Below are 12,554 nucleotides of genomic sequence, written 5' to 3' on the forward strand. Positions count from 1 at the left end.
GCCCCCACACCAGAGGGACCTAATAGGAAACAACCTTACAGACACTTTCCCCTGAACTTTCATGAATTACTAAGATGTTACAAACAATAACAACCACTACAACGAAATCCCAAAAAGACCATTCAAGATTACCAATCAGTCTCATGAGTAAGGTTTTTCAGGGTAACTTGAAATGTTTAAATATTTAATAGCCTTGTTCCACATCTAGTAATAATAAGAGCAGTGGCTATCATTCCTTATGGACTTCAATGTTGTATCTGTGGGTAACCATTTAAATTCTTACTGAATTTCTGGCATTTTATTTTCTGGCAAGGGCTTAGCCCTGACCTGGTTAAGGATATGACTAGCAACCTTTGAGTTAACTTTTTTCCAAGGCTTAACACAAAATTCTCCAGATGAGAAAAAGAAAATGAAATAAATGAGCAGTCTCAAAGGTCTATGACCAAATGTCTGTGTGTTTCCTAATTTTTGTAGTTTCAGGACTATGGCAGTCATTTTGTCAAATATTTCTGGTTGTCCCCCCACTTTTCCCCAGTTATGGATAAATGATGGATTGAACTTCCTGGCTCCCTTGTGATTAGATAGGGCCATGCAACTAGTTCTAGCAAATGAGTTTTGCACAGGTGAGTCAAAGTAATGTCTATTACGTCTAGGCTAGAGCATTTAAGGGTGCAAGATCCATCTGAGCTCTTTTTCCCTCTAGTCACTGGCACTGCTCAAGATGGCGGCACTCTGTCAGCCTAGGTCCCCAAGTAATTCTGATGAGCAGAATCTCCTGCTAAACATCATGCACATGTAGTATGATGAAGAAATAAATCTATTTTTATAAGCCACTGAGATTTGGGGGTTGTCTGTATTGCAGGAATGTTAACCTATACTGATGTATAAAGGATTCAAACTAGTCCATCCCATCCAATCCTAAGTATGTGCATGTGCACACACACACATTTCTTGCGTCTTAACTCTCTGCAAGTGGGAAATGAGGCTGTTGCCTCTCATTTGCAGGCATACTAGTCAAGAATAGGAATATCCTGTCAAAAACAGAGGCCAGTCTCTGCTTTCTCACACATCATCTAAACTTACTAAACATAGGTAAAAAAGAAATGCTTTCTTTAGCTTGATAAAACTTTCTATAGAAGTTAACATCTGTCACGATTGAGTTTTCTGCAAATGGTTGAAGCTCCTCATAAACGCTGGGGCAGAGATGGCCAACCACCTGCCAGTGGCCAAGCAACATGGGGCTCTTCATTCAAAACATGCCAGAAACAGATGAAGCAAGTGTGAAGGGGGATAACTGGCAGAGAGCTAAATCAGTATGGATGAAAAAAGGAGCAAAATATCTCCCATCCATATGAATGAGCAGGGGCAGTCGGTTTTATATAATAAATACATTAAATAGGATGCACGTAATTTTACCTCTCAAGACACAGTTAACATTCCATTTTTGTTGCTATCAGTGAACTAGACACTGAGAATTGAGTCCATTTTCAGTACTCCCACTCCTGGTATTGGGGCTGTCTACCAGCTCATTTCTTCACTCCAGCTCTTCCTTTCCCAACTACTTTAAAATAAAGTCCCTAACTCAACTTTCTTTCAAATGGAGCCAAATCAATATCAGAAATATGAAAGAGGAGTTCCAGTTCTCACAGAAGAGGTGGTTTGCTAACCATTTTAAGATACCTGCTAAAAATAATACACACTTTAAGATAAATAATTTAAAACAGCTGCAAGAAAGCCCACTAGGTCTTAAGATACTGATTTTACATACCATGTAGACACAATAACCTTTAAAACGCTATTGAAAATTCAAAGGAGTATTATTCAGCCATCAATGGATAATTTCAGTTACAAAGGGTAAGTAACATTTGTCATAAAAATATTACTAATATATTTGACAAAGTCGTAAAACATGGTAAATACAATAATAAATACATTTACCACAGAAGAACGTGAGCCTCTTGCTCCTTTGTCTTAAAAAGCCAACCCTCCCAGGTAGGTATTTAAGATATCCTCTTGTTCCAAATCTCCCATTTCCCCAAATTTCAAATGATAAAGGAGCTTGTACCTCAAAACGTTCATCTTCACAACGATAGATATGTTCTTCATACTGAGTTTTCTTGGAACTAACAAAGGTGGAGTCCTCAGACCAGGAGGGGAAGGAAACCCAGGTATCATTTAAAACCTTTGGGTAAAAGAAGAGAAATTGAAACAAAAGTGTAACAAAATTTTCAGGTGATTCAGCGTTCTCAATAAAAAAGACAACACTTTAGGGGAGGGAAGAAACAGTTAACATTACAATTTTCACCTTTAGCAAGTTTAAAAAGATAGTAAGAAAAAGGCTCTCAATAAAGGTATAAAACATTTTCTTTTGAAAAAAGACAGAAAAGCATTTTGATTTCCTCATTCATGTAAATTCTCCATCCCAGGTACCACTCCCTTCTGGAGGAAGCTGCGGATTCAGGGCTGATCCTTTCTCAGGGAGGTCTTACCTCTTTACAGAGAGGAGTCCGTCCTGTACACTTGGGCTGCTGGTAACTCTTTGGCAGGGCTCGATAGCTGGAGCCCAACCGTTTACAAGAGGCATAATCTATCTCCATGGCAATGCCCTCTGTGGCTCGTTCCTTTGGAAAGGTTTCCAGAGGTACAGACTCCTTATAGCCCAGAAAGTTTTTAAACCAATTAAACAATTCTGGGAATTTCCTGAAGAATCAAACCAAAAATTGGTGAGCAATTAGAAGCATGATGCAGTAATCCTGAGGTGTGACTACCACTATCTGGTGTTGGCTCAGAACTCTACTACCATTGGACAAATTCCAATGACAATTATTATTTCCTGCCTAAGAAGCAGTACTTCTGAATACCTGGCTTCTCCTTTTCTTATAAAATGCTCTAAGACCAATTAAGGTGGTGATGGAAGAACTGTACCAGGCAATAACAAGCCATTTTCTAATCAGGAATATTGCTTCAATGTTCAGATAATTCTTAGGTTGTCAAAGTCAAGATTCTAGAACCCTGGAAGAGATTGGTCTCTATAAAACCTCCAACATTGGTCAGGGGATCAGGAGACCACTAGTCTTGGCCAATGTCCTCTCTGCCTATTTTTTCATCTCCGAAGTTGAACTAGAAGACTTCCCAGAGGACTCTCTTGACACCGACATTTTATGAGTCAACTGACCCACCACAATCAAATTAATTTTGCCTATCACACACTCCCACAAACTAAGTTTTATTTCACCTCCATATCACACATCAGGGCTAAGCTCCTGACTCCACTTACCCCAGGAACGGAGAGACTAACTGCACAAGCTCCGCCCGAGAGATCACCTCCTGGTTAAAGATAACAAGACAGCGCAGGAAATTTTCATAGGCCTCTGCACTCCGCAGAGCCTTTCGGACCTTATGGAGACAGCCGAAAGAAAAATAATTAAGCAAGGAATCAAGAGATCCTGGATTGCTTTTAAAAGACTGGGGAAATTTGAACTGTATTTGACAATATTAAGGAATCAGTGTTGGTTTTCTTAGATGTGTTAATGCTTATGCTTGAAAAAAGGTATCATTTAAAAAGGAAACAGTAAAATACTTATGGATGAAATAATACATTATCTGAGATTTGTCCCCAAATAAGAGTACACATGAAACAAGTACACGGGGTAGGAATTGAGAACCGCTGAGGTTAGATGGCGGTGGCATGAGGAGTCATTTTACTGTTCACTTTAATTTTACATGTTTAAAGTTTTCCATAATAAAAATTCTGAAAAAGAGATCCTGGAGTAAAGAAGACATTCACCGTCTCACATGCCTGATTCTCTGGACCATATCAGAGTTACCCAAGCTTTTATTGCCTCTCCTAACAGGTATGTACAGAAAGAATCTTTGACAACACTCTTTTCAAACTCTGGTAATCTTGAATAATGACCTTTTAAAATAAGGTACTTTTTGTCCTCTGACCTGATTCTTTTCCTTTCTCCATTTATAATATTGAGAATTTTAATATCCAAAATGCTTAAAAAAATGGCATAGACAAAGTAATACTAGCCTGGCGAGATGAGCAATCTGGACTTTAATTTCATATATAGATATGTACTTAGTATTGTGGGGGGTGGAGACCCTCACACCAAGCCAAGCAGTTTATCAAAAACCCCTTCTCCAGGCTCCCATATACTTTTCATAACGATCCATCAGTAGACACTATACCGAATGTGTACCTTCAGAGCAAATGACGAATATTTACTTTTAATTTTTATTAACTTGTAAACATATACAAAAGCAGACAGAATAGTCTAACGAACCTCTTGTACTCACCTAGCCGCAATGATCAATACATAGTAAGTTTTGTTTCATCTATGCCCATTTCCCCCACCACTGAATTTTAAAGCAAACTCCAGACTTTTCATCTACACACACTTCAGTATGTATCTCTAAGAAATAAGTACTTCAAAAATGACCAAAAAAAATACCACCACTCTTTTAAAAATTAACTTACTCGGTCCCCCATCCCTCACCCTTTCCTTACCATTTGTTGGTTGTGACCTGGACTTCTACATTTGTCTCAAAAGCACCAATGACCGGGCTGCCCTCAGAAATGGTTCAAGTCAGAGCCAGGGATGCTTAACTGTTTTGCAGCACAGCTCACACAGGCAGAGAGCAATCGGGAGGCACCAATCATGGAGATGCTAAATCATTTGCCCTTTTGCAAAAACACAGAGGTGAGGGGCTTCCCTGGTGGCACAGTGGTTGAGAGTCCGTCTGCCGATGCAGGGGACATGGGTTCGTGCCCCGGTCTGGGAAGATCCCACATGCCGCGGAGCGGCTGGGCCCGCGAGCCATGGCCGCTGAGCCTGCGCATCCGGAGCCTGTGCTCCACAACGGAAGAGGCCACAACAGTGAGAGGCCCGCGTACCGCAAAAAAAAAACAAAAAAAAAACCCCAGAGGTGCAAGACAGGTTAAGTCACCACCAGATCAATCCAGGCTGGTTCCTGCCAGTGAGAAGTCTGATGTTTGCCAGCTACCATGATGAAAGTAGTCTGCTAATCAAGTTGACTCCAAGGAGGAAGTCAGGCACATACCACACAACACCGTTCAGACCAGTAATCTCAACTCTGGCTGCTCATTAGAATCACCTGGGGAGCTCTGAAAACATACAGTTAAATCAGAATTCCCATGAACCCAATATGCGATACCACAAATAAGTATCACAAGCAATCAGAAGGTTAAAAGTCAACTTAAGTCCTCAACAATTGGTGCACTGACACTCCCCACTATACAGATCTGGATAGCTACAGCATGGAGTTCCAGATATCTTTTTTTTTTTTTTTTTTTGCTGTACGCGGGCCTCTCACTGTTGTGGCCTCTTCCGTTGCGGAGCACAGGCTCTGGACGCGCAGGCTCAGCGGCCATGGCTCACGGGCCCAGCCGCTCCGCGGCATGTGGGATCTTCCCGGACCAGGGCACGAACCCGTGTCCCCTGCATCGGCAGGCGGACTCTCAACCACTGCGCCACCAGGGAAGCCCCCAGATATCTTTTGAGAGTAATATCATGCATTTCTTTTAAAGCTTTCTTCCACCATAGCAAATGCTGTATTTTGTGGTAGCTACTTCACAAAACTGAAGCAAACAATGCTACCATTTCTCCAGCTGTGCTAATAGTTCTCATAGACTGAAAGGACCTACAATTTGAAAACTATATTAAAAAGTAGAAAGTCCTAATCAGCTTGATGCCTCTAAAACAAAATCTTCTTGGGGACAGGGTGATTTTCTTTCGGCATTAGTAGCTAATTTTAAATCCAATTCACTCATTACTCACCTTATCAAAAAATAATGATTCCGTTCCTACACCATGTTTGCTGGCATCTGCCATAGAAGAATCCTTGAGGCTGAGCAGTTTGGGTTTCTTCTGCAAAAAAGGAAAAACACAAACATGTAAGATTCAAAGCATGGGTTTCTCTGGGTTTTATTTTCTTCTTTTTGTTTTTTTGGCTGAGCCTCTTGGCTTTATGGGATCTTAGTTCCCCAACCAGGGATTGAACCTGGGCCCCTGGCAGTGAGAGACCAGAGTCCTAACCACTGGACCACCAGGGAATTCCCTCTCTGAATTTTATCTTCGTCTCTGTTCTAAGGTTCCATCACTGACCACCACTGATTACTAATTTGCGACAAATGAGAGAATTCAAGCCACTGACTTGCTTTACATCCTAAAAAATTTCCACTCCTCTATTTTAGATTCTCTATTTTAAATTGCCTGTCAGTTTTTTTCCCAGAGGTTCACAGATCATTCTACTTCCCAAATACTCTCTCTATAAATGGTCACAGCATTACTGTGACGTTAGAATTAATATCCTCACTTTTTTCCATGGGCCAAAAGTAACTTTATTTGGAACCTAACGCCATTGCCTTGTCTTCCTAGCTGTGGAGGCAGAAGAGGCTGTAAAAATAGCTGGAATACACAGAAATCAATCTTTAACCTTTACCTTTTAATCGTTCAATTTAAAAATTCATGAAAAAAAAAGTTTATTTTCCTAACAGGAGGAATAACCACCTTGTGAGCAATATCCACTCAGACCAACTTAAGATTGCTCTTTCAAAGCATATGCATTGGCCATACGTAACTACCAGGCAAAAATTTTACTTTAAAAAAGCCACCTCTCAACTACCTGTGAAGAAATGCATAAATGTTTGGAGAAGCAGCACGTTTACCTTCGCCACGTTGCAGTACACTCTCTTAGGAGCCATAGCCTCTGCTTACACTGCATAAGGAGAAGGTAGATAGGGAATCCTAATCTCCCAATATAGGGTTTCCACCTGTGGGTAATCCAGTGTGGGAGGAGACTAACATTGGCCTCTATCTGCTGACCTGATTCCTGCTACTCCTGTAACACTCCTTACTAAAGTGAAGAAATATAATCTATTACTATGTTCAACTTGCTTTCAAAAGGAGAAACCATTATAAACACTGAAAAATAGTTCTTCAGTAGTACTTCAAAAGTGTCAACAACACCTAACAGGTCAGTCTTTGTGGTTATTTGCTTATTTATCAGTCACTTCTTACCATAAGAAATTCCACTAGCTTTTGCTATTTTTTAACTAAATTCTGCCAACACATCTCTTCAGCGTTATATACAGCTTTAGGATTCACTGAAGCAACATTCAATACATACACCTAGCCCACTCCCTAGCACAGCTGCCCCACGTCAAAGAGGAAGGGAGTGGGCTCAGCTTTCTGTAGGCAGACCATCAGTGTTTACTCTAACAAGAAACATCACGTGATAGGTCACTAACAGGAATTGAAGACTCCTGCCCTCTGCTGCAGCCCAAAGGTCCTTCCTTGGAGATTAAGATGATACAGATAAGATCTGGTAACCCAACAAAGAACCATGGACAGGATAGGCCTCTAGACCAAAGAGATCCCACAGAGCATATGTGCTTTTCACAAGAGGACCTCAGAGACTACTGACTTGTTTAGGAAACAATTATCAAACTTAAAAATCTTCTTTCTTAGCACAAGGCAGGAAAAATTAATTAAGTCTCAGAAATCCTTGGCAGGAAACAAAAAAAACAGATTCGAGCTACCAGCAAAGAAGAGGGAAAATATAAAGAAAACCAGTAAGAACTCAAAAGTACAGTAATCTGAGCAATTAGCACTATTCTAACATTCCTTCACAAGCCAGATAAAAAGCTTTGCATTGAGTTTCTGTGACATACACCAACTAACTCCCAATACCCAGGATCCAACTGTCAACCCTTGAGCACTGTCCACTAGTATTGCCCCGCAAAGTCAAAATGAGCAGCTGCGCCCTTCTTACCTTCACTGGAGGGGTGGCTCCCGTTCCAGAGTGCCTGCGGATCTGGCAGCCATTCTGGCTGGGCCTCTGCGGCTTGTTGTTCAGTTGAGGTTTCTTCACAGTGCCTCCATGGTCATTTCTCACAGAATCGACCTTCTCAGCAGTTGTTTTGCTTAAAAGCTAATTAAGACACATGAAAGAGATGAATGCTCTTATTAAAGCAAGTAAGTTTCATTTAGAAAAAGTCTCCTGATTCCAGCTTCCTAACTTATCTAAGATAACCATTCTCAACAGTGTAGTTCTAAATAAAACTTACCACAGAGCTGTTGGCATCTGGTAGGAACTGTCCAAACTCTGATAACAGGTCTTCCTGATTTTTAAAAAGGCGAGCCACCTGGGCATACACCTCCTGCTCAGTCAACGCTGGAGTGTAGTTTCCTCCAGCTTCCTTGGCATTCCGCTGCTCTTTCTGATGGGAAATTGCAAATGGGAAGAGATCATATTAGAAGGCCACTGTTTTGAGTGACTCACTTTTGCACACTTTCTGAGATGTCTGGTAGGAGCTTTGTATGTTATCTATTTGGGCTGCACTTAAGAGGAAAGTCTATGTTCTCAGCACCTGTTTTGGCTTCAAACTTTGTAGTTGAGAAAGGAGTGGAAGATGGTGGCTGACAATTCCTTTTGAAAACCAGGGCAGTATATGTGAATGCTCAGGGGACCACTACCAACTGATAAAACACAAAGTATTAGAGAAATTCCTCCTTCTATTGTAGGTTAACTATATTACCTAAATCATTCTTTAAACTTTCCAGATAAATAAGCATTCATTTCACAGAGCAGTGACTTTAAAAATCCTGACCGGCTGCTACAAGGCAATTAAAGTCAGGTGAATCACACTGGCTTTATAAACACACATCACAGTTTCTAACTGGTTAATTTCCAGTAAGAATCAGTGGACACAGTAATGGTTATTCAAGTCTTCTTGGACTAGCCATCCCCAGAGAGCAACCTGGTTAAGACAGGTTGAAAGGGCAACTGTCTTACCTGGTATGTGTGCAAAATCTCCAGGAACGCTTTGTAGATGTCTGGTTGGCCCTGGAACCTGTTCTTGATCTTATTGACATAGTTGATGGCATGGTTAAACTCCACAGGTTGATTGTTCTGCAAGGGCGGGGCTGTTCCCAACGAGATTGTCACTGGTGTATGAGGCTGGACAGGTGGAGAACGTGGGGACGCATATGGTGGGAGTGGGGGAGTCTGCTGACTGGCTGGAGTATGTGCTTGTAGTTGGGAAGGCTAAAAGGAAAAAGTCGTTATTCTCCTCAGGAACACAGATGGTTTAACATATGAAAGAAAGGTCAAAGTAAAGAGAAACAAGGTGTCTGATCAACATATATAATACTTTATTCACTCTGGCCAGGCCACTTTAGCCCAACTCAAATCACACTGGGTAGGGGTGGAAAGTGTAGAGGGTTCACACATTCTAATATAAAAGTTCCAGTCTCCAGTTTTCTAAACACAACCTTAAAAGTGGGCTATGTCTCCAACTACAAGGAAGAATTTTCATATGCAATTTTTAAGCTCACTTGCTGAACAGGTGCAAATAGAACAGGAAAAAAACCCTCATTCTACATAGATCTTTAATATCAAAAAAGACAATTCAATTGTTGCAGTTAACTTCACATAAAAAAAAGTCTTCTAAACCAGCTCTGCCCAATAGAAAACTCTGAGGTGATGGAAATGTTCCTTATTTGCACTATCCTGCACAATAGCCACTAGCCACACGAGGCTACTGAGCACTTGAAATGTAGCTGGTGCAACCGAAAAACAAAATTTATTTTAATTAATTTAAATTTAAATATAGACATATGTGATTAATGACTACGGTATCAATACATTTCTAGACTAAGAACACCCCATCATCATCGTCATCAACAAGATCTTCTGCTTAGCTTGATACGACCTAATCTGGTAAATGGAGTAACTTTTGTAAAATGATGACCGTGCGGAAAACAGTGTAATCTGATCATAAGATGACCATTTCTGCCTGTGCTATCCAAGTACTACTACACAAAGCTGCCATCTGTTGGGACGCTCATGGTTCAAAAAGCAGAAGTTGGGGGCAAAAGAGTCCTTGTAGGTTGTTGATGTGTTGATTTAAACATACATAAATATGTGGTATGTAAATGTGAACCACTTTACAGGGATGCGACTACTGCATCTCCTCCGATGAAATTTTAACTTGTGTGATCTATCTAAGTCTTATACTAAGGGAAAATGTCAAAGGAGGGTGCTTTCTAGGGATGGATTTCACACGGTGCAGAGTTTTCCAAGTGCTCACCTTGCTGACTTTGGCAGGTGGGGGCTGAGGAGCTGGCTGGGCAGGAGCTGGGGCTGACTGGGCTGAAGGCTGGGAAGGATGTTGGGGTGGTGGTTGAGGCTGGGGCTGGATGCCATGGGTTGGAATCTGATGAACCTGGCCAGGAGTTGTCACATTCACCATGTCATTGGTTTGCACCTCAATCTTGTAGCCAGGAGGCAAGAAGGTATTGAAGCCCATGATCAAGTCAGGGTGGCCTTTGAACAGCTGGGACACACGACTAATCACTCCTGGAGTGTCGATGCTGATGGAAAAACAAATATTAAAGTGGCAAGCTTAACAAGCACCCTAGCAAGAAAAAAATCACATTCCACTAGGTTCTCTACACAGGAAACTAAAAATCAACCTGAATATTACAAAATTAACAACACACAAAGAACTCTGAAATTCCAAAGTCATTTAGCTTCATAATCAAAGAGGTTTGGTCACAATTTAAACAGAATATACAATCACGCATGGTAACAGTCCTATCAAGCAGATACTCAGGCAGTAAGTCTAAAACTTCAATTCCCATGGAAGATACAACCTCTGATACACCAGTATAAATCATAATGTATCTATCTACATTGTTCAGACCAGTTACTCTTTTATAATAATGAACCATGCCACAATATTAGTGTATCTTAAATCAATCCAAAAAGCAAGTAGCCTAATCATTACCAGTTTACTTCCCTGATTGAGGTGAAGTACTAAGAAAAATTTTACTTAAGAAAAATTTACCAGTATGAAGAAAACAAAGGTCTAGGGCCTGCAATTTTCATAAAGCAGTATATAAAAGCACGACCCATGAAAATAAAAGCATAAACCCCCCCAAAAGAGCATCCTTTATCTTTCAGCAGATAAGAATAAGCTATATCCTCCTTCCAAAATCAACATAACAAGCACAAAGCTTGAGTGTATATCTTTTACCTCTGAGATTTAAATTCCTTCATGATGTCAAGGAAATCATTGTAGACCTGAGGCTGACTACCAAATTGCAGCTTCACTTGGTCAAGATAGGATAGTGCATCCTCCACCTGAGGCAGGGATAAATCTCAAGGTTATAAAAAGAAAGTCAAGAATTATTTTTTAAAAAATGATTTATGCCTAAATAAAATCAGCATAGTAAATGAAATAGAAATATATAGTAAACATACATAAAAATATTAAAAATTAGTATGTTACCAGTAATAAAACTCAAGCTTAAAATAAAAATCAACTCATAAAACCTGAAGCCTTGTTTTGGATAATTGTGCATAGCATTATTAGTGAAGAACAGTCACATTAATACATCATTCACTTATTCGTTTATTGATTCATTTCACAAATATCTATTAAGCAGCAACAACATGCCAGGCCAGGCCCAATGTGAGGTACTAAGGAGTATGACAAATAAGCCACAGTCCCTGCTCTACAGAAATTCATTTCACATCCAGTTGGAAATCATAACACAGTGGGGCAAGTGGGCAATCACCAAATGCCCAGAGAGCACATGGGAAGGGCACCCCTTCACACACTAAAAAAAAAAACCCTATGGGGACATAGGGAGGGATTCCCCCAGAAGTGGTGTCTAAACCAAGTCCTAAGGATGAGTACTAATTAGCAAAAGTGAAGACCCATGAAGAAAGTCAGAGGAAGCAGCATCCCAGACTGGACACCATCTGGTACATTTGGAAAACTGAAAACAGTTCAGTTTGGCTAGAGGATCTGTGGTGAAAAGGAGAAATGGTGGTAGGAAGAGTGACAAGAGACAACACAGGAGAGGATGCAGGACCTAGACCCTGAAAGGTCTTGTAAATCTTGTTAAAAAGCAATTTAGGTCTTCCCTGGTGGCGCAGTGGTTAAGAATCCGCCTGCCAATGCAGAGGACACGGGTCTGAGCCCTGGTCTGGGAAGATCCCACATGCTGTGGAGCAACTAAGCCCGTGTGCCACAACTACTGAGCCTGTGCTCTAAAGCCAGCGAGCCACAACTACTGAAGCCCGCATGCCACAACTACTGAAGCCCGTGCGCCTAGAGCCCATGCTCTGCAACAAGAGAAGCCACCGCAATGAGAAGCCCACACAACGAAGAGCAGCCCCCACTCGCCACAACTAGAAAAAGCCCACGCGCAGCAAAGAAGACCCAACGCAGCCAAAAATAAATAAATAATTTTTTAAAAAGCAATTTAGATTTTTATCATCTGCACTTTAGTGTACTCAATTTGGTTACAGTGTTGAGAACGAGTTGGTGCAAGGCAGAATAGATTAAAAGGAGGTAAAACCAGTCATTGTATAAGGCTAACTCATGTGAGAACACGAGTGGCATAAATTATAGTACTGACCAAAGGAAAAGAGAGAAATGGACAGAAAAGCTTTTTAGGAGATAGAAGTAACAGGGTTTGGGGACTCACTGATTGGATATGGGAGATAAGGCA

General features: G+C 40.8%; 1 protein-coding gene and 1 non-coding gene across 7 annotated transcripts in view; both read right to left on the minus strand.

Moving 5' to 3' along the window:
• Positions 1-12,554, minus strand: part of SIN3A (SIN3 transcription regulator family member A) — a 63,893-nt gene that overhangs the window by 25,430 nt on the left and 25,909 nt on the right. For 5 of the 6 annotated variants that reach the window (XM_060154397.1, XM_060154407.1, XM_060154428.1 and 2 more), the window contains exons 4-12: positions 11,069-11,175; positions 10,121-10,403; positions 8,824-9,075; positions 8,096-8,248; positions 7,801-7,959; positions 5,805-5,894; positions 3,278-3,396; positions 2,490-2,700; positions 2,066-2,182 (exon numbers count right to left, since the gene is read on the minus strand). In XM_060154397.1, coding sequence (XP_060010380.1) covers positions 2,066-2,182; positions 2,490-2,700; positions 3,278-3,396; positions 5,805-5,894; positions 7,801-7,959; positions 8,096-8,248; positions 8,824-9,075; positions 10,121-10,403; positions 11,069-11,175 — 1,491 coding nt within the window. The remainder of the gene's footprint in view (positions 1-2,065; positions 2,183-2,489; positions 2,701-3,277; positions 3,397-5,804; positions 5,895-7,800; positions 7,960-8,095; positions 8,249-8,823; positions 9,076-10,120; positions 10,404-11,068; positions 11,176-12,554) is intronic. The other variant, XM_060154437.1, reaches the window with a different exon arrangement.
• Positions 6,007-6,079, minus strand: TRNAE-CUC (transfer RNA glutamic acid (anticodon CUC)). The gene has a single exon. It is a non-coding gene; the product is annotated as a tRNA-Glu (tRNA).

Source organism: Lagenorhynchus albirostris, chromosome 1 (genome assembly GCF_949774975.1).
Source record: "Lagenorhynchus albirostris chromosome 1, mLagAlb1.1, whole genome shotgun sequence".
Classification (NCBI taxonomy): domain Eukaryota; kingdom Metazoa; phylum Chordata; class Mammalia; order Artiodactyla; family Delphinidae; genus Lagenorhynchus; species Lagenorhynchus albirostris.